The sequence below is a fragment of the Rhea americana genome, unplaced genomic scaffold, assembly GCF_003343005.1.
Source record: "Rhea americana isolate MKP2758 unplaced genomic scaffold, rheAme1 scaffold_222, whole genome shotgun sequence".
Classification (NCBI taxonomy): domain Eukaryota; kingdom Metazoa; phylum Chordata; class Aves; order Rheiformes; family Rheidae; genus Rhea; species Rhea americana.
Window position 1 is genome coordinate 145,021 of NW_028186337.1, and position 22,018 is coordinate 167,038.

Here is a 22,018-nt window from a genome sequence, read left to right on the forward strand (position 1 = left end):
CCATCAATTTTCAAAGTATTTCACAACAGCATTTCTGGGGTAAAAGCAACGCAGTCCAGATATTTATTTGGAATTATTTTTAACTTTCACTTTTGCACTAAAAAAATATAATAAATATATATGCTCATTCAAAGATCATTCAAAAAAACACATACCTATAAGAAGTTATAGTATTTTCAGTAATATTTTCAAGGATCTGAACTGTCACATGSTGTTTCTTAAAACTGAGATCGAAGAATTTTCTTATTTAATAATATATTTTTAAATTTGGCTAAATTACCTTCTCAATGAGGTAAAAATATTTTAAAAATCAGCTAAATTATTTAAATAATGAATTGAATGTTTGATATATATTATTCCAGATTTAATGTACCAAGTCTTGTAAATTCAAATCCCTCTCAAAAAATTTTAAATATTCTATTTCCATAAAAATGACATGTATTTTAAAATACACTACTGCAGATCGAAGTTCTTCAGTTTTTAAAAATACCTAGATATTCCATTAATATGTTTCAGAATGTGAGGAGCTGTCCTACAAAAATCCTGTTAGTAATGAAAATGAGAATACTAATTAGATGTTCCATATTTTACATACATGCTAATCATACATACRTGCTAACCTCACATTTATGTGATGCTATATGTTTATATAATGGGAGTAACCAAGTGTGTAAATTTAAAAATAGCTGTAAGTTTTGGTGGTCCAGGACCTCAATTCATAATGTTTTTAGTGTGAACTAGAGAGTGATTTGTCTAATGAAAGAGTAGTATTAACCTTTTTGGAAAGGCATGCATTAAATCTATTTTCCATAAGCATATTTTTAATTACTTAAAAAAAAAAAGAGTACAATAAGGTTCTCATGCTGAAATTTTGAAAAATGGAAAGGATTAAAAATGTAAGAAAAGGAAGAATTAAAAGAAAATGAATGTATATATACACGCACACATACATCATTTTTGTGGTACTTTACCATTACATTTGACTTTATAATTAAACTGTTGTGCAAATTAAGTAATCCACACTCAGTTTAAGCAAAAGTTCACACTGTTAACTGTAAAGACTGATGTTGTTGTAATCAATGTATTCCAAATTAACTAGGAACCTTAGTAGCTTGATTGGTTTGCACCTTGCCATAGACAGACAAGCACACATGTACACATGCATATGACACATCTGCTCCTTTGTCCAAATGGACAGCAGGACGCCACAGAGGTTTCTCCATCAAAAGAAATGCAATTCCAAAAGATTAAGATGTTCATGTTAGGCACAGGACAACATTTGATGTATCAGATTTTCAAAGCTCCCAAGGGCCRCATTGACAAACTATAACGAATTAGATGTGACAGATATATTCTAAAAGCTACCAGTAATGCTGGCTGTGAATAAAGACACACTTAATGTAGTGATTGGTCATGGATAATGATGGATTTAGAATGCACAATGGATAGTGTTTCCCATTAGGTACAAGAGAATGAAAATTGACAAAATATGAATAGAATAAAAGTAGAAACTTTACTTCATCCAATATATATATATAAAAGAACCAAATCTTTATTATCAAAAAACTTATTTGTTTCGAGTATTTTTCTCCCATGAAGCTAGCTGTTTCTTTCCATGGCTTATTACTTTAGAGATATCAAGAATCTCAGATAACATCATAACTAACATCATAACTGAAATTTCAAATAAAAAGTCTTTTTACCGCAATATTTCATCCACTTCTGTTGAACAGATCTGTTTTTAAATACCCAAAATAAATTACACAATCTTGCTCAATTAACTATATATATATTTGGTTAATGTCATCATCTACACACAGCTCTTAATCCCTAATGCAAAAAATGCCATACTGCAGCTATATTTCTAATGCAGCTGGTCGTCTTCATACACCCTTGAGAAGCAAGAGGATAGGTACTACTTCATTTTTCTTTATAGCTTAAGAATAAGAGTGTCTGAGTATGGTCATAACTACATTTTTGTAATTCAGACTGTCTGAAAAACGTGCCTTGAATTAAGGTACTATCAATTTAAAGAATCAACGATAATTTTAGAGCTAAACATCAGGAAAACTTCCAGCCCAAATTCTATAGCACCAAGAAACCAAGAATGAGAGCTTTACAGTAGAGGTTATTTAATGTAAGAGAGAGCCATAAGAAGATCCAATAGCTGGAAGATAAAGTTAGAAAGACATGAAATACAGGACATATTTTCAAAATAAAATGCAAATGTTTCATAGATATCATACCAAGTAATGTAACAGAGTTTCCACAAGCTTACAGTTTTACACTAAGTTTGGATCTCTTTCTACTACACCCAAATCACAAGATATTCACTTCAGCACACAGCTTACAGCCTGTGATACCAGCTTAGATGACTGCCACATATATACGCATCCAGAAAACGAACAAGGCTACCACAGTTATCTATCCAAGACAGAGATCTAGTAAGTTACTGAAACTACAAAGTATTCTGGCATTACGGAAAGCAGATTTCTCCTTTAAGGTGAGTGGAAGCTACTCAATGCAGCTCAGGCATTCAGAGAATAATGCAGCCCTAAAATTCAAAACATGCAATGAAAAGGAAAAAATTCAAATATTTTAGTGATGTCACTGAAGCCCAAAACATATCACTGTATCACTCAGTGTCTTCCTATTAATTTTGGGTAGTACAAGTGATAAAATACGAATAGGCAAGACTGCATAGAGAATAAAAGCAAGCATCTAGTAAGGTTTCTTTTTCCTAGAACCTAGAACTAGTTTAACGAATTATACTAGTTAGAGAAATGATGTCTTGATTAGACTGATCTCAAGAAATTGTACAAGGCTTTTGCATGGGTACATACTGAAGGAAGCACAAAAAGGTTTGTCTCAGTTATGAAAAGATCACTATAATCAGTCTCAAGTCTCTGTAACAGAAGATATCCGAAAGCAGGTGAAAATGAACACACTGAGCTTATGATCTACCTTCCAGTTTTTCTTGGCTGGAAGGGAAGGCTAACTGAAGTAATGAATTCATATTGCACCGGTCTAAGGATCATGATTTCACCTTATTTTTATCCATCTCACAACTCTAGAGCATAGTGCAATTTACCCCCACTCTCAGGTAGCATGGAAATCTAGCAAAGATTATGTCTCCTGAAGTCCAATACCCTTTGGACCTTTTCCTGGGACTGTGTGATTGTACCACCTTTTAGCCAGTGCCTGTGCTTGATGACATAGTTGAACCTTTTGTTAAGAACTTTTAAAACAAAACGAAAGTGCCAATTAATTGGCATTCTATCTGGGACTAATTCAAAGGTGTCTTCTAGTACCCTGGGATATGGTGTGCTCTGCTTTGGGGAGAATCAATCAGGCAGAGATTGATGATGGGGTGTTGAGGTCAGGTTTGCAAATACAGAACCATCTGCAGTGTCTCCTGGGTTGGTACCTGCAGCAGAGTAATTTACAGGAGCAGGTGTTTGCTTTTAATCTACATTTTTTTTCTGCTGAAATTGTAACTTTATTGAGAAAATGCCTGCAGCTTGTTGTTAAATGAGTACTTTGTCTATTGCAGCTATTAAATGTGAACTGCCGAAAGGTTTACGAAAGCTGTAGTAAGCATGCTGATTAAAAATAAAGGCTAAAACAGAGGCTGTGATGCTAAATACATAAGTCAATCATCTACGTCTTTAGAAAACTGCTGCAAATAAACGTATTAATTAAGTGTATTAGGCAAACCAGAAGGCTGTTTTTAAAAATGAATGATTTTGTTCAGAAAGGAGCCATTTCTTTATGAATGTGGTTGCCTGAAATTATCATAATCAAGATTACTATTTATTTCTGTTTACACCCCTAAATGTTTTTGGAGAAAGGAGGCTTTCTGAGATCAAAATAATTGCACAAATGCCAGCTGGAATTTCCCACCTGAACTGAGCTTGGCAGGGTGGGCATTCAGGGTAAGTCTCCTTTGCTTCATACCCAAAGCATAACAAAAGGTTAATAGAGCTTACATTTGGATTCTAGTTTGGGTTCCTGACTTTCTCTCACTGCACACTCCAGCTCTGCCTAGTTGAGCATCTCTCATCCTGATCCCCAGATCATGTAAATTGTCACTGCATCATCAACTAGCAAAAGAAACATGCGCTTAAACTGGTTACAGATTCCAAAGTCTTCACACAGGCAATGCACATCCTCATCTTCTCAAAAGCCTACTTACTCCCCTCTCTTTCAAATTCCTTCCTCTTCACTACTTTAGAAACGTTCTTGAAAATTTTTCTTGGCTTTGCTCAATGTATTTAATCCACTCAGTAATTTTTTTTTACAGGGTAAAAATTACTTACGGAAAAGTGGGTTTGGTTTGGGAATCAGGCGGTGGGGAGTATCACCAAAAACATTACAGTACACTGTAAAGTGGATAAAACTAATTTGTATACTTACATGATTCACGGAGCTAAAACCAGGCAATGTCCCCTTTTGCCAGTTAGTAAGGCAAAACCACAATGGCTAAGTGAATCACTAAAGAAATTAAGAAATTCAGAAATGTTTATAATTCATTTTTTCATACAGTTTTAGATGTTAAGACCAAAATAAAGGTCTTAGACTAAGCTGACACCTAATCACTTTTCTTTCACAGTTTTCTGTTATTTCTTCATTTATCTTATTTCCCCATTCTTCTGAAACTTGAGTTATTGTTTGTAATAACTTTTAGGAAATYAAATAAGGACAGTTACTCAGCAATTATGAAAAATCTTGTGTTCCATCTTTTTGTATAAATCTGAGAATTATTTCAACAGCAAATCTATTCCTCTGCAAAAAAAGAATTCAGATTCAAACTGCTGTTTGGCAACTTCTCAGTTTTTAGTTGAACTGGTTTAATCTTTACCTGATTTGACATCACCCTTTTCATTTTTTTACTCCTGGGAAGCTTCCCTCTGTTTCTGGCATGTTTCCCTGTCACTCTGATGAATGCCAAGACAAAGAAATCTTTCAGTCCCCAAAAAAACTACCTCATCTGTTGCTAATTTTCCTTCTATCCCTTATGGTACACATGGCTCCTTTCTATGACCTCTTGCTGCGTCCACATTTGTGAAATCTTTTATTTTGACTTTTTGCAATACTTTCCAATTTTGGTAATAACTTGCCACGAATGCTTCTTGTCTATCCTCATATAAATGGCAAGGAATAAATGCATAGGATTTTCATGAATACTAAGCAAATCTGTTAAATTGCTTCTTGTATATAAAAACTGCTTCTCATTTTATTTTCTCTCACTTTTAGCTGTACTTTAATTTCTGTAGCAACAAACTTAATGGTCTATGTTGCTCAGGGATTTTTTTTTTTTTTTTTTTTTTTTTTTTTTTTTTTTTTTTTTTTTTTTTTTTTTTTTTTTTTTTTTTTTTTNTTTTTTTTTTTGTCTCTTCATGTCTTTTCTCTTGGTTATGTGCTTTCTTCCGGCTCCTACTTGGGCTGTGCCTCTGTAGAGGCACATGCAAAAGAAGTAACATGAGTAAATGTACATTTGAATTTTCACATCTTGGTTGCTGGATCTAGCAATAGATTAACTCAAAACTTACAGCGGCTTAGAACAATCTTCTGTAAGACACACTCATGGTAAATAATACTCAAATGCATAGGAATTTTCAGATGTACACTCCCTTCCCATAATTTGTTCCTTCTGACCTAAAGCTTTTGCTTCAATACATCCCTGTGCTACATGAATGCTCTTACGAGTAGTGAAGACTAGTTTGCAAATTTCCTGTACCAGAAGCCCTAGATAAAGAGACATTACAGTTCTCCAACTTTCCAGTTTGTATCTTAATTTAATTATTAATACAACATTTTAATCAAAACAAGAGCTGTTAACTCTTTTGCTAAAATAACACTGAATTCCATATTACTATTAACAACTTTACACAAGCAGTTTCAGAAAAGTCTCTCTGAAAGGTTTATTTAATTAATGCAGATGGCCTAACAACCTGCATGAAAAAAAAAACTCCACAAAAGTCCATGATGCTAATGCCTGCATACCTGCATTAAATGACATTCTGTAACATTTAGACATTATTAGCATTATAAGGACCTAAAAATTGTGCTGCACAAACTGAAGGTCAAATTACACTAATTTGTATTTAAATTTTAATATTCTCTTCACAGAAACCTACCTTTAATATCATTTCCTTTCTCCATTTTCCACACTAAATTGGCTCTTAGAAGTTAGGTTTACTAAATTTGAACATCAGTGTGTTCCTCTTTTTGAAATGAAACGTACAGTTTTGAGACTAAACAATCAGTCTGAGTTCTCATTTCAAACGTAATTGGACATTTTATTTAGTGCTAAGGTAACTCTGCAACTAGCTAGCAACTTTCAGTATCTTTCAGTAGGTTATAAAGTTTGATTATAGTTAATCAAACTACAATTAGTTATATAATATATGTATCTATAATTAGTTGTATATACAACCAATAAAACTAATAGGTAAATCCTTTGCATGAAAATGTGAACAAGGCTACACAAACTCTAAGTAACCCAGTTTGAAGTTCTTCACAAAATGTATGTTTTTTATACTAGGAAAGACAGAATATGTCCCAACATTTTATTTACTGCTGACTGAAAATGTGCAATGCATAAGTCTTAACATCACCAGGTCAATTACACAATATTTCAGGAAGAATAAAGTTTGTTATTCAAAAAATTAGTGCCACTCTCAGCAGCCTTGCTTGTTTTGCATATGGTTGCATGTTTAATTAGTGATCCTTCTGTAAGTGTCTGCAATTAGCACAGTGATGATTAATAAAATAATGCCTTTAAAGCTCCATTTAGGCAGCAGAACTGCACAATCAGGTATAATTAATTCATCATTAATAAATCATGGCTGATTAACTGATCTGTTGATTACAAACACATTACTGCATAGTCTCCCACCTGAGCTCTGGTGATTTTTCTATACTGAACAAAAATAGAGACTAAGTAGTTGCAAAACTTAAAAAGAAGAAGAAGCAAACAGCAAGTATATAGATTTGGCGAGGAAACTTAGATAGCAGGTACATTTAAAATTTATTGAGCTTTGTTGATTATTAGTTCCCTTGGGTAAGAAAATTGTACTGTCTATTTGTTAAATCTGGACAGGTGAACAATAGTTGCTTCTTTTGTTCATTTATAGTTTTAAATGTTGGAGGTTTGGGTTTTTTGTTTTGTTTTGTTAAGTATCCTAGATTATAGACCAGATTCACTCCTTGCATAAGCCAGTATAGTGTGACAAATGCAGCTAAAGAAGCCTACAATACTCCTACTCAGGAAGGTCCAAGTCACTAGGAAGAAAGGCTGCAAATAGGCTAAAGAAAAGGCAAGGTCAAGGTAGCCACAAAATATGACATTGCAACACTGCTGTTGAGAACTGCCTCCACAGTCATGTCTTGCATCTGATAATCCCATGATTACATATCATATGTCAGGTCTCAGAAGTTCAAAAAGACTGAATAGTGAAAAAGAATATGCATTTCAATTTGGAGATTCCTTCTGTTTGTCACCCAGCTCTGGAGTTTTGTGGTGCAATTAGATCACATTTTCAATATGTTCTGTGTAGCCACAGGAGCTAGAAACTTTTAGGCTAAATGAATCCTAGGAGTCTCACATTGTCACCTGCCTCCAGCTGCTTCAGCTTATTTAAAACATCAGCTATTATGAGTTGTGATAAAATTTGCAAAAGCTGGCAACAGGGGATTTTGGCACAGCAGAGTTCCTTGTCATTTATAAAGGTTTATATCACATCCAGCTGTTTCCACAGTATGATAATGCCTTTGAATTCAAAATACGCTATCCTGAAAGATCTCAAAGAAGAAAAATAAAAGCAACGTTTAGGAACGAAGTGATAAGAAAGAAACAGTTTTAGCCTGAGTAACTGGAACAGTTCAATATTCCTAATGAACCTAGAGAAAAGCAAGAAGAGAATAGTAAAGGAAAAAAAATGATAAAATCTGAAGCAGAATGCTCTACAAAGACTTAAATCTAAGAGTAAAATTTCAGTCTTTGAAAAGTAATATCTGTTACTGTAACCAATAATGTTTTCTCTCAGATTTTAAGGGTATCAGTGTTAATTTCCTAAATCTTTCTGCTAAAATTTTAATTAAAAGTAACGACAAAGCTATAAGCTACCATAATACCAGCCATCTCTGAAAATCCCATTCATAAAAAAAAACAGAAGGCATTTTTCTAAACTTCTTCTGTTTTTTTCCATGGTTTAATTCAAGTAAATTAATTAACATAGATGGGTCAGAGAACTTTACAACAAATCTAGGAAGGAGAAATGGCTTTTAACTGGGATTTAAACGTAAAGAAAAAAAGTCAGTTGAGAATGGAAAGTCCTTGGACAATTTCTGAGATCAGCGTACACATCAAGTTGTGGGGAAAAAAAGAGTGAAGAAGATAAAATCAAAGATCCTGAAGATCAGAAGGAATCTGATTTTCAAGCAAGTGTTAAACAGACATTAAGCAATCAAAGGTTTTTGAAGACAGTGGTGATCTACCACCTATAACTAAGAAGAAATTAGCATAATATGAATAAACTTAGGTATGGGTGATTAAACTACTAGTGTAAATTTCTTCAGAAAGACAGATTTCCTTTTAATACAATAGCAATTTGCCCCGCAATGTCAACTCTTCCATCATTACGTAGTGAAATCTTCAATTCTCCTCCACGGTGAGAACATTGAAAGGCTAAATGAAAACAAGAATCCACAAGTTACAATTCTAGTATCTATTACAAATTATTTTAAACAAACAAACAAACAAAACAGCCAGAGTTCATGAAAACTCAGGGAAATTAGCCTTCTTTCTCCCTAGAAAGCAAGYGGCACTGAGGCAAGCTCTTTCCCAGGGATACCCTGGATGAATTGTTTTTACAGGTAAAAATTAGTTGAAGGTATATCTCAGACTGGAACTTGACTTGTGTATTGAGCGTGACAAAAATATTAGCTAATACATGTAATGAATATATGAGAATATATTTTTGTGATGTAACCAAGTTTCCTTTGTATATCTGAATGTGTCGAATTCTCCCACTCATTGGCTAGACAGTTTCCATAGGTAAGAAAAAAGAACACAGAGTATTAACTTGATGAGAATGGAGAACCACTTTACTGGTATTGAGCACCTGAGCTAGATACTAGGTTCAAAGAATATGTTTGGTCAATGTGTAAATCAAACTCAAGTAGAGAGTGGAAAAGGTCTTCAAAATGATATAGATACTGCTTCAGCTATCACAAAGTAAGACCAAATTCCTAAATAAAGGAAAGGATATTGTTTTGTATAATGCTGACGATATCATTTAACCCATCTGGATAAAATTTTGAGTAGAAATAGCCTTCCACTTCTAAGTAATTACAAAGCTAAGTTTTTGCCTAAACTGTTTCATTGTATTTAAGTAGGAAGAAAACGTTCTCTTCGCATGTTGAGTCTGCAGTCTTCTTTCAGGAGTCCAGTTTTAGTTGTGTAACTTGTTGATCAGAAAATGGTCTGATTAAGATGACATTTGGCAAAGGTTACAAACACTATCTTTTTGTAAAAGATGGTAAATGTCCAATGAACCATTGATGTTCACAACCTTATTACTCTCTGAATTTCCATTATAAAAGTTGTTTGAAGCTACAGAGTATATATATTTTCCTTCCTGTTAGAAAATGGCAATTTATAAACATGATGGAGATTGTATTCAGATCCCAACAGAGTACAGGACCTCTAACAGATGGTGTATATATAGTACACTTCAGAACAATTTCGTAACTGCAGCTAACAAGAAAACAGGCTATCAGATTCTGAGACAAAACTCTCCAAAACAATATGAACTGGAGCTATATAAAGATCGACATTGATACTTTCTGTTCTTCTCCATTTATAGACATGCTAGTTACTGTTTTTAACTTATGACAACAATATCTACATATGCACTAATATTTTTTTTTAAATTGGAACACTTTAGACTTCTAAAGAACCAGACCATGCTAAATTTGATGAACTATTATTGCCATATGCAGATCCACCACCAAGCACTCCCACACTCCCGTAACAGCAGAGTTAAAGAAAAGGGGAAAATTATTTCAAATCCTCAGAAGTTTGGTCTCTTTATTTATTTATTTATTAAACTATGGAACTACTGCTGTCCATTTCATGGCAAGATTACTGAGATTATTTTTATATCATGCCATTTTATTTTTAAGAAACCACCAAATGAAAAAGGAAAAACACACACCTAAGAAAACTTTATCTAAGTTGAAAAAGGTTCTTGATCATTTCTTGCCGACAAACAAAAGTGTTGATGAAGGAGGTTGGTGAYCTTGAACTAACGCTAACCTGCTGTGTCAAGCAGTTTCTTATTAGACTAGGTACATCTAAATGACTGCTGGTTACAGAATTTGAAGACTTAATATTTTTCTCCATGATGTCATGATAATGACATCCAGTCAAAAACAACTGCCATTCTTATAAAAATACACATTTTTAAAAGTTATTATTTAGGTTGAATTTCTAATCCCCATGAAAGGATTAATGAAAAAGTCTTTTTTTAGGTAGTTATTGTATATCACTTAAGAGAAGCTTAAGATTTCCAAGACTTTTTTTTAACTTAGGAAAGAAGACGGACATCTAGTGACTGATGGAAAGAAACATCTCTCCTTTGGCAGAAATGTTACACTTAGTATATAAACCTGAGGTAGCCCTAGTGAAAGAGTATTTATTAGAAGAGACAGTAAATTCTATCAGTCTATATGCCAAGATTAACTGGAGAACATGAAAGCTGCAGTTATAACACTGCAGAACTCTTCTCTTGATCAGATATCAAAATAGCAAAATATCCATATATTTTTCAGCCTCACCTTCATATAGGTATGAAAGGAAGGAAAATGCTGCCAGCTAACATTCCAGTGTCCAAATTGCACGGAATAGCACACATTATGAATAAAAATATTGACAGACTACCTTTTCCCTGATACCCAAAATGCAAACCATAAAGAACAAGAAGCAATCCAAATTCAGTCAAAATGAAGAAATCAACGTTCACCAAGCTTGAGCTATGCTGAAAGGTAGTGAGAAGTAAAATCCAAAAACTGACATAAAGAAATAACTTCAGAGGGTTAAGATCCAGAAACCAAAACATCAGTTTCCCTGTAGGCACTGYCTGTCATGTTGGTACAAGAGGAAGAAAGTAATTTCTTACAGATTACCTCACACAAAATATCACGTATTATTCTACCAAGATTAAGAAAATGGATAGGGAGAATAGTCAGTATCCCACACTGTACTGCATACGCAGTAGCTTAATAATAAGATACGTGGTATTAGAGTTTGGACTGTAGTAATAACATAAGCCATTTATTTTTCTAGTGGTTAGCTTGCACATAAACAGGCAGCTTTGCAACAAACAGTTCTTACCAAGCATTTCTTTTTTCCCCAGCTGCTCTGACCAGTAGCTGCTTAAAACAGCATGGGCAGACCCTTAAAAGAAATGAGAAGTACAAAAATAAGTAGAATCACTATTTTATAAAGCAATCATATTCAAAATGTAAATGCTGTTAAACAAATTAAGTGCTACATGAGTATGTTTAGAGTAAAAATTCCTAAGAGTTTGCAAAGCAAACAGAACTTAAAAACTTTAGAATTTCATTCATTCATGATCAAGCTACCTTATTTTCTCATCTTATGACTTCACTGGAAATTTTGGGACTTCATGATAAGCCACAGTTGGCAATAATAACTAATAGTACAGTTTAAAATACTTCAGCCAAACTACTCTCTTTTTTTAGAACAAAAAATGAAATTTCCTAACAACAAAATCTTAAAATACTAAAGTCAAAATCAAAATTTTACTCATCAAGATACGTTACTCACTGAAATATAAACATCTACCCACAAAAAAAATCCAAACAGATTTTTTTGGTTCTTCGAATATTTTGTTAAGATTAGGAATAGGTGGACTTAAGAGGCTGCCTGAAAGGAAAAAATCCCCTCTCTTAACAGTTTTCACATCAGAAATTCAGTTTTCTTTCACTCTTGGACATAAGGTAGAAACCTCTTGAACGTCAGTAAGCATCAGGATTTGACACAAAGAGAGCTTTAAGGTCTCACTACAGCCTCTGGAAAATAAAAGACTATCTTGGAACAAGCTTGTTTTCTTACTGGCAGACGGTTTAAAAACTAAAGATGACTTCTCAGATCCGTAGGCAGACATGCTGCTTTTCTGTCTGTATCAGCTGCTAGTGGCAAGTAAGCTCTGCTGTAAACCTTGCTGCAAAGTAACTTTAATTATCAGTGCTCAAAGGCACAAAACCACGTAGCATTACTGAGAAATCATTATGAAGAAAGATAAGCCAAAGCTGTAACACTACTAAAAGTATAATTCTGCAATATATTCAAAACATGTCTTTCTGTGAAAGAAAAGCCACTTATAGATGAAAGGTAAGCAATACTTTTTCTACCTATCAATGACAGTCTTCCCACAGATCATCAAGAATGACTCTGGGAAGAGATACATCCACCAGACTATCCTCTGGTTCTTAAGAGGAAGCAGGATAGGAAGCTTAATAAACAACTGAAACACTTGGCTTATATTTCTTGTAAATCTTTCTTTCTGCTAAAGCGATGAATTACTTGTACTATTCTAATTAAGAAAGTTTGGGTTGTCTGATCAGCTTTGTTTTTTAATAAAATATTTAATGAAAGGTTTTGACCAAGCTCTCAGCTGACTAATGATTATCCTGTGATTAGCTGGTAATGAAGCAAATAACATTACTTTCACCTTTCTGCAGCAATATTATCACACTCGCTGAGGAGTGCAGCACAGGAAGCAGAAAACTAGCCTTCTTGCCTCTGAACATCTAATTAGCTGAATTCACGTTACTCATAGGGCTGAGAATATCCACAGTAAAGTATCATGAAACTACACAGTATCTCAGCTGAAGCACSAAAAACTAAATTGACAGACATTCACTGACAGAAATGGGTATTTCTTCCGCAATATTCACTCATTACCTAACTAGTCTCTGTTTTTTCTCTAATTAGAATATTTACAGAGAAAAGGGCTGAAAAAGGGGCAGGAATATCTGGCCTGATGACAGCAGGAAGCTGATTCTTTCTGAATGAGTTTGGCACTGGTCATAGAAGTTTTCACCTTAATGAGCAAATTCCTGCTATCCATATAAAATCATCATTTTAAGAAGAATGAATCCAAAGTACAAAAGCTGACTTACAAAGTTAAACAAGAACTTTTCAAATGAACTGAGACAAAAGAGCCTTATCATGCAAACACATACCTGTAACGGGGTCTTCCAGAACTCCATTCCAAGGTGCAAAGTATCTGGAGTAGAAATCATAGCCTTCACGTTTTCCACTGGAATCTCCCTTCAGAGTTAGTATGAGTCCTTTCACCTTCCCCGTCTTCTCAGCTGACAGAAAATCTTGTGCACTTACTTGCAGTTCTTCCAACACAGATCTTAAATTTAATTACAGTATTTTAATAATCCATATTCTTTATTTTATATCACTTACCTACTGAAAAGTATCAGACATCAACTACAAAATAGTCTTCTCCACAATCTCGAAACAGGTATAGTAAAGGGTAGAGGAGAGTAAGAGTGAGTGTTGTCCTGCCAACATCATTTGAGAAGACTGCGTTGAATATAAAGTACTCCTAGTGAGCAAAGAAAAATTCAAACCATGTATTTTTATCTATATTTCTGAAAACTGAGTACTGTGGAATATAAGCTACAAAAATGCATATTTATTTAAGGTTTTTTTTTTTTAATCTCTGGAAAAAATATTTTTCCACTACTGAATGCGAAGAGTAAGCACTCCACCTATTTTCAGAAAAAGCAAATACCAGCACTGAGATCCTTATAGGATCTTAAAATACAGTCTCAATTCTGTGAATTTGCAGAAATCTCCCTACAAAATGAAGTCTGAAAAGTAAAAACGCTGAGTACTCAGCTAGGAATATTTCCATCTCCCACTAGCTCAATCTTTAAACCAACAGTTAAATCAAGCTTCCAGTAAAATCAATAGTCATTTGGCCTGATTACAGAGTTCAGATTTGGACAATATATATTCAAATCACATTTCACTCACAATTTAATCTCATAGAGAGCTGCATTTTAAAGTGTTTTGGAATCATCTGAAATGGAATTTTCTCTACAAAGCTACTTATGACGCTGTAAAGTATGTGTAAGCAGATTATGATCAAATAGGAGTACGAATACATGCCATCCTGACAGCGTGCCTGTCCTGTGAGTTTTTTCTTTTTCTCTTTTTTTTTTTTTTTTCCTCTTTCTCCCCTCCTAAGAACTGGGCCTCCCAATTTCCTGCTAGGTTACAGGATCATTTCTGACTCACAGGGATGGGAAAAATACGCTCATGTTAAAACTGTTTCCAATACCTCCTTTTTTCAAGATAGGTTTCAGATTGATCTTGTTTAGCTTGTCAGTTTCAATAAGCTCACATGGGAAGATTGTGCAGACACTTAACATGAGAGTTTAAAGAATTTTTAATCTCCACCTGCTTTAAAAATAGATAAAAGAACCTATTATGTCAGGGATAGTGGTTAAACAAGAAAACACAATTTCAACATGCTTGATTCAGGAAAAAAAGTGTTAAACACCTTTCATAAGCATCACTGAGGCGGACTAGGAGCTTCTTTGTGTCAGGAGAATAACGGAGATCTTGAACAACCATGTCACCTACGGCTGCCTGGTGCAGAAATTAAAGGAAACAAAGGAAAAACAAAGTCATTTGAATATAAAATATTACATCCTTAAAACTCTTATTAGAACAGATTCCCATAAGCAAGGTCTTTCATGGAGCCCTCAAGTACGGAGAAGCAAGAAAAGCAAATGCACTAACTGCATGTAGAATGAGTGTGAGTACACGTAACAGCTCTGCATACAGCAACTTAGAAGGAAATTCAGGAACCGAGGCAAGGGCAAGGACATGAGACTTCACCTCACATGCATAAAATAGGCTGAAAGATGTCACACAAATACTGACATTCCTGTCAGTAGTAGTGAAAGACCAAAGTTCATTCACAGCAGTTTGAACTACATTTTCTGAACCGTAGTAGTCAGACCTCATACTCTACAGGAGTGCATCAAACAATATGATGTTGTCACTTTTCAGTATACAAAAGTAAGTATAGTTATTATAATAAAAGTGCTTTGAACATCACATGCAGACCCTATTTTTACCTTTATTAATTCTTCTACTTCCCGAAATACCTAGAGAAAAAAAAATATACGTAAATATATTCAGGGGTACATGTAGACACATATTTTTCTTGAAAGCCTTTTAGAAGTAAAATTTTCACTGACCTGTGGGTAGGTTAAGTAGAGCGGTAAGTCCAGGACAATATGATCTTCTGCTTGTCTAGCTTTTAATTCACCACTCAGAGTCACAAAAGTGAGAACTGAATTTGTGTTTTCTAGAAAGACAGCATTGCAACATCCATTGTATATTTAACCCAAGATTTGAATTTAAATTATTATAGCTCCTAGAGTAGCCCAATATATTCAGAAAGTTAGTTATACATCTAAAATATAACTACAGCAAAACTGTATTCTAAGACAAAATTCCCAGCTGACTCGATAAGTAAGCTGCTGAGGCTAATGAACACAGCAATTACCAGTGAATGCTTCCTGCATATCCCCAGAATGTATAGGAGTTTTTAACAGAAGGGTCAATATTCTGTATTTATCAAACTCTACTGTATCTCTGTCAAATGAAATTTGCATATTGGGACTCTTCTTTTTTTTAACAAGAATGATACTGGGGCATGGGAGTTTGAGTGTAGAATTACAGAGCGGTTATAGAAGACAGTGTCTAAGGTTTTTGCAAGTATTCTATAAATATACTAAGAAATGACAGTGTTTGCGCTAGAAAATAATAAAGGGAGATTTTCTTAACTGGAAAGAAATTTTATAAAAGTTACTATAACAAATAGCTTGTAAAAATATGTTACTTTGTATGTGAAACAACACAGCAGCTGCTGCAAGTGTAGCATGCCCACAGAGAGGAACTTCATTGGTTGGAGTGAACCATCTCAGTCCAAAGCAGGAACCTTGAAAAGAAATTTTATTATTTGGAAGAGTCTTTTCTTCACTTTATTTCAGAACTTTATACAAACTGATGACATTTTAGTCAATCAAAAATGCATATTATAATCAGTCTGTCATAAAGACATTTTTAAGAATCTGTTCTGGACTGATTTTTTGGAATACCTGTTCCTTTTGAGTCAGGTCTCTTCTCTGAGCCAGCATATTATTAATATAGGGAAGCTAGTTTGTTACAAGAGCAAAGGAGCTGCCTACTAGTAAAACAATACTTTTCTTCAATCACTATAGTGAAACCATTTTCTCCCCCATGAATGATACAAGATAAACCAGTGAAGATAGCTTTGCCAGTATAATGGAATCTATGCCAGAGCTAAGTCAGTTAATAATTATTTTGCTTAAAACACCAACACTGGTAGAAGCCTCTAATGTATATTTACCATTAATTTCACTAAAAGTCCTATTTCTATTTGTTGTTTAAAAAAACAGAGCCAAGTGCACTATCTTTGGTTTCCTGTAAACTTTGCAGAGTTCTTGCACTATGGTAATTTAAAAAAGGCTCATGAAAATATATTTCAAATGAGTAACTACCATACAAATACAATGAAAAGGTACAAAAAGAGATTTCATATAATCAAGTTTTTTTATTATCATTGTGAAAAAATAGCACATTAAAGTCAGAGTCCCCTATCTAATGAAAACAGAGAGAATCACCACAAAACCTAGTGGTTGAAACTGAAGAAAATCACAGAGAAGCAATTTGAAATAGGGCAGACATGGAAGACAGTTGTCAGCCAACCCTGCTGTGGTTGCGCTCCCCCAAGTAAAAATCATGGCTGAAAGCAGGAGGAAAATGGAGTCAGTCACAACAAACTGGAGACAGACAAGCAAACTGTGACCAAGAACACCTCACGGGATGACTGAGAGCAAGCTGTATTCAGGTTAAGAAGCTGTTCTTCCTCTCATAAATTAACGTCTCTCTGAAATACTGCAAATTTTTATTAATGAGCATCAAATGAAATGCACTGATCCTAAACACCTACAGAAACATACTGTTTGTCCAGGAGCCCTTACTAAATCATCCTACATTCCAGAAGCAGGTGATGGGCTCATAAGCAATATCCTGATGTTCCTGACACACTGTGCTCAGATTCCTCCTGCTTCCACCATACCTCAAACATGCTTAGGTATAACTCAGTGACCTAGTTTTTTTAAAAAAATTCTGCCCCTGCACTGAAACTGCATAGGTCTGACCTCACAAACATTAGTCTCATTAACACCAAAAGCACTTTAATGAGGTAGAAGCTGGTATTTTATATGCTGTTGGATACGGAAGATTTGAAAATAACTAAGTTTATTAAACGTATAGGGTGTTAGCACGAAAAACATTACCATGAAAAATAAAAAATATTTAACTGCTTGATTGAAGTATCTAGTCTAACCCTGAAACAAAATTCCAATTTATTAACAATAGGAGCAAGTTACAACAGTTACTGTTTCAAGAGAATTCTCTTTAATTACAGAGACTGTACAAAATCCTGCTTCCTCAACAAAAGAGCAATCAAATGATATGGAACAATTTCTTTGCTTGCTTTTTTAGTCCCTCTTTCAGACAGTCCACAACTCCAAAGCTCTATTTTTCTGTCTCTTCTACCATGTCATATCAAACCTGAGAGTATGGCAATATGGCACCTTAACTTGGAATCTAACTCCAGGCTAGTAAGGTTCCAGTCCCTTACTTATGCCATCAGTACCATTTGAACAACTGTGAAGTGAGCAGAATCAGCAAATTGGTGTAGCTGAAAACTATTACACAGAGCAATTTTGATTGGATTCAATTTTATATGATGTCTTTTGTCTTCTTCAATGTCTCCCTTTTTCATCCTCCCTTATCAAAGAATACCAGTGAGCCCCTCTGTCGCTCAAACTAATCAAATGTTTGAGCAGCCTAATGTGTTTGTTTTGGGCAATTTCAATTCCTCCATTTTGTTGGAAGCCTGCTTGTTTCAGTACTGGCTCTACAGACAGCTTATGAAAGTTTGTGAAAGCTCAGCTCAAATAACACGTTACAGTTACCTCAGTTTCAGAGAAATGTAATCTAACTTACAATATTTTAATGCTCAAGGGTGATGTAACAGCACGTTATAGAATCAGAATATTCTTTCCGTCTCTATTCTTCTACTTATATAATAAGGAATTATCTCCAGAAAGTATTAGTTATAGTGGAAGTATTAACTGAAGCACCTTGGCACAGCATTTTAAGTATACATTTTCTTTAGGTAACTTGTTAATTTACTAAATGTACTAAAGTACATTGCCTACTTTATGAAAAATAAAGGTTCATATATTGTAAAATTCATTTGATATGCAACACAAACATTTTTAAGAAAATATGTGCATAAGATACATGACAACTTCAAGATTTTGCTTTTGGTGTCTTATAAATTAGCACCACGCCTTAAGACCAGCACCCGTAGTGTCTTCCTACTTCTTTGTAAGAGATTTTGCTGAGTAAACAGAATGACTCACTTTTGGTAAAGTCATCCATGGAGTGCAGTTTTCTGATGAAGGCCGTTTCTGAGAGGTTCATTTCTGTTGCAATTTTTTGGTGCAAATCTTCACTTAAGTCCTAATGTTGAAACAACAAACCCAATGAAAATCTGACTGTAAGAAGCAGAATCAAACTTTCTATCAAGTATATACTGTCATTTCATTTTCTGTTATAATAAATCACAATTTTATTTTCAGTTGAAAATAATTTCTGAGAATAAAATTAAATCTTTAAGCATGAAATGGGAAAATATTTTCATTATTGTGGTACACCTGCATTTCTAAGTATCTGTCCCAGGAACTTACAAATTCTTGCAACACATGTTGAATAAAATCACAAAAAAGTATTAGTCTAAACTCAGTTTGTCCATGAACAGAAATCATTTTCAAAGTTATGATGAAAATCACACTGACATGTCATTACTAACATCACCTGAAATTAAATAGCATTCCTTTTGCAACTCTGAAAAATCCATCCAGATCTTCCTTGCCAGCTAGGGGTATGTTGCAATGGCTAACAGTTAAGATGGCTGACTAGCACTTACTGGTGTACCCTCGACACTATTGTTTGAAAGATGTGAGCAAGATGATAAACCAGCAAAAGTTCAGAGGAGATAAACCTAAAAAATGAATGCTGAAGCTCACTACATTCTGCTCTAACTACCTGCTGATATAAGCCAGTGAATATTGATCACCAAATACATGAGTTACTCTGACTGCATAAAATTCCATTTCACCCTTGTTCCACTGCTTTCCAAACAATTCTGCTGACAACTGATAGGCCAAACTTGAGGTCTTTAAAGTATTACAACACAAATGAAACAAAGTACCAAGATAAGCTGGTCAGGTGCAATATCTGATAGATTAAGATTTGCCCTGCTAGTTTTATTTATCATCCTCACTAACTTCAATCGGCTTTAGCTAGTGATCTTAAACAACAGATATGAAACAATTACTGATTGGTATAACAGACATCTATTTGCACAGTGCTTTCTACACCATGAAACAACATCCTAGCCTTTTATAGTCGGTCTTGTTTTGTCCAGGACAATGGTTCTGTCTGTCAACTACTTCCAAAGACACCAATCCAAAACAAAGGCCAGCCAAAGCATTATTAAAAATACCAGAACTGTATTGAAACACTGCCATCCTGTGGCACTTCTGAAGTGCAGAAGTGGTTTGTCTTTCTTGCACTACTCTCAATAACTTCTGTAAAGCATCTGCTGAGACTTTTAAGGGAACCGAGGAGAAATTTTGCTGTCAGTTGCATCATACTTTCTTAGAGCTTAGAATAAAATAATCAATCAGAATCTCAGCTTTTATACAAAACTGAAGCCTCTAACTCTAAGCACTGTGGAGAAAATTTTAAAATGCAGAACGTAAACACTCCAAAGGCAGCATGCACACCCTCATGGCAAATATATAGTAATGTAATAAAGTTAATATATAAAATGTAAAATACATAATATATATTAAAACATGTAATAAAATTTATATAATATGTAAAAAATATATAAACTGTAATTAAAAGTTCATAGTTTTAGAAGAACTTCATTCTGAGAGGGAGCATTTAAACTTTAGAGGCTGAGAAATACCCCTAAAGTGGTATGTTCTCAATCTTAACTACCAATGAGCTTTCAAGTATGCTATATTGTGTGACAGAACAGTTAGATAAGATTAATATTGTCAATAAGAGCTACCACTGACTGCTGTACTTGTATTTTCATACTTATAATTTTCATCAAGTGATACCAAGCAAATAATAGAAGGCTAACAAATTATCTAATCCAGTTTAACAAATACCTCTTGGTTGAAGTTGTCAACAGTGTACCAATTAGAACAAAAATTGTTCAGAACATCGACTACTGTCAACCGCACTTGAACTATCATGCAGTGTTCGGGTGATTAAAGACTTGTTTGTCTAAAYCTGGCTAAAGTCCAATCAGACACAAAAAGGTGGAAAACTCTGATCCAGGTCTATAGTGCCTCTCTTGCCTTCTGTGGTGAAAATAAATAATAATAATAAAACTATCTAGTATTGTCTATAATGTCATGGTATTTCCTTTCAGGCATTTCATTTTGAATCCTCAACATTTCTTTTTGGCTTAACTCATTTAGGATAAAATTAGCCTACTGTAAAAACACAGAGAATACGTGTCTTATATGAAGAGCCATCCTGACTGAAAAACGCACTGCTGTGCTCATTCCCCTGCAGAAGTACTCTGGAGCAACAGCAAACTGCTTGCAAGCTGAACTCCGGAGAGTAAAGAAAACAAAGCGCCACTCAGTCTTTAGTGTTCAGGCTCAGTTCAAGCACAGAAAGGTAAATGCCGTTTTAGCTGCCCTCGTAAAACAACTTTTTAAACTTACATTTTCAAGCAGACAAACTGCTGCAGGATTTCCAGAAAACGACCGGCTTGTAAATGCATCAACCGTAAAAATGGGAATTTGCATTCTCTTTTTCGCCTGTTCAGCGTTGTTTTCAACACTGTACTTGCCACTCTCTCTCCAAACGACCGCACAGCTCTGGAAGTTAATGTTTCCCCTAACAGCAGGAGGAGCCGACGGCTCCCCGCCTGGTCATCTCCGGCCACACACTCTCAACCTCCCTTTCATGCCCTTGGCGCTCGACACCTGGCTGGTTTTAATGATTTACAGATCTTCACCTCCGTCTTGCAGGCTGGCTACCTATACCAGTTACGCTCACATTCACGAGAGGCACTGACAGGTTCTCCAGCCTGGCCTGCCCTCGCTTTACTACGGCGCTAAAGCCGATCAGACCCGTGCCACCACTGCGTGCGCCCAGGCCGCGCGGCTTTCCCCCTCCTCCCTCGCAAGGCAGCCGCGAAAGAGCTGGAAACACCAAGCGGCGCGCGCCAGGGGCGCCCCCAACGGTCACGGCCAACGGCCGACGCCCGCGCGGCGCGGCACGACGCGACGCCGCACCCACGCAGCTCTGACAGGAGACAGCCGCGCACGCGCAGCACTCACACAACCCACCCCCACCGCGCGCGCGCCCCTTTTGGCGCCAAGCAAGCGCAGGGCCCCGCGTGACGGTGGCGCCCAGGACGCACGCGCCTCGGGGGGGGGGCACAGCGCTATCCAGGAAAGGAGTCGGTAGGCGGGGCGCACCTCCCGCCGCCGCCGCGCCGCGCATGCGCGTAGCGGCCCGTGCCCGAGGGCGCGCATGCGCCCCTCGGTCCCGGCGGGCGCTGAGGAGCGCGGCGTGGCTATCGCGATACTTGCGCGGCGGAGACGCCATCCTGCCCGCCGGGGTTGCGTAGGTTGCTAACGCGCCGGCCGGCTGGGAGCGGGGAGCGGGGAGCGGAGCCTTCCGGGCGGAGGCTCCTGCCGGGGCTCGTCGAGGAGCGCGTGAGGGTCCGCTGGTGAGTGCGGAGGGCGGCGG

At 35.9% G+C, this 22,018-nt stretch overlaps 2 protein-coding genes across 5 annotated transcripts in view; one reads left to right on the top strand and one right to left on the bottom strand.

Moving 5' to 3' along the window:
• Positions 1-1,494: 1,494 nt before the first annotated feature.
• On the bottom strand, positions 1,495-21,531 carry PBLD (phenazine biosynthesis like protein domain containing). 2 transcript variants are annotated; one of them, XM_085305529.1, is made up of 9 exons: positions 20,983-21,530; positions 18,592-18,691; positions 15,972-16,070; positions 15,325-15,434; positions 15,202-15,231; positions 14,619-14,707; positions 13,279-13,457; positions 11,402-11,464; positions 1,495-8,692 (listed from the first exon to the last, which is right to left on the bottom strand). In XM_085305529.1, exons 1-9 carry the CDS (start codon positions 21,064-21,066, stop codon positions 8,580-8,582), a joined length of 867 nt encoding a protein of 288 aa, XP_085161655.1. In that variant the 5' UTR covers positions 21,067-21,530; the 3' UTR covers positions 1,495-8,579. The 2 variants fall into 2 exon arrangements, with proteins under 2 accessions (XP_085161655.1, XP_085161656.1); XM_085305530.1 differs by lacking the exon at positions 15,972-16,070 and having other exon boundaries at positions 20,983-21,531.
• Positions 21,532-21,802: 271 nt separating this feature from the next.
• HNRNPH3 (heterogeneous nuclear ribonucleoprotein H3) overlaps positions 21,803-22,018 on the top strand; it is a 6,458-nt gene continuing 6,242 nt past the window's right edge. For 2 of the 3 annotated variants that reach the window (XM_085305532.1, XM_085305533.1), the window contains exon 1: positions 21,803-21,998. The gene's annotated coding sequence lies outside the window, so the exon portion shown is untranslated. The remainder of the gene's footprint in view (positions 21,999-22,018) is intronic. The other variant, XM_085305531.1, reaches the window with a different exon arrangement.

Bases quoted from the DNA above. Each gene is read 5' to 3' on its own strand.
- PBLD (XM_085305529.1), bottom strand. From the start codon at position 21,066: ATGCAAATTCCCATTTTTACGGTTGATGCATTTACAAGCCGGTCGTTT. The intron at 13,458-14,618 runs GTGTTTAACACT...ATTAAATTTAAG, and splicing joins CTCAGTGATGCTTATGAAAG to ATCTGTGTTGGAAGAACTGC. The intron at 8,693-11,401 runs GTAAGAACTGTT...GTTTTCATTTAG, and splicing joins GGGGAAAAAAGAAATGCTTG to CCTTTCAATGTTCTCACCGT.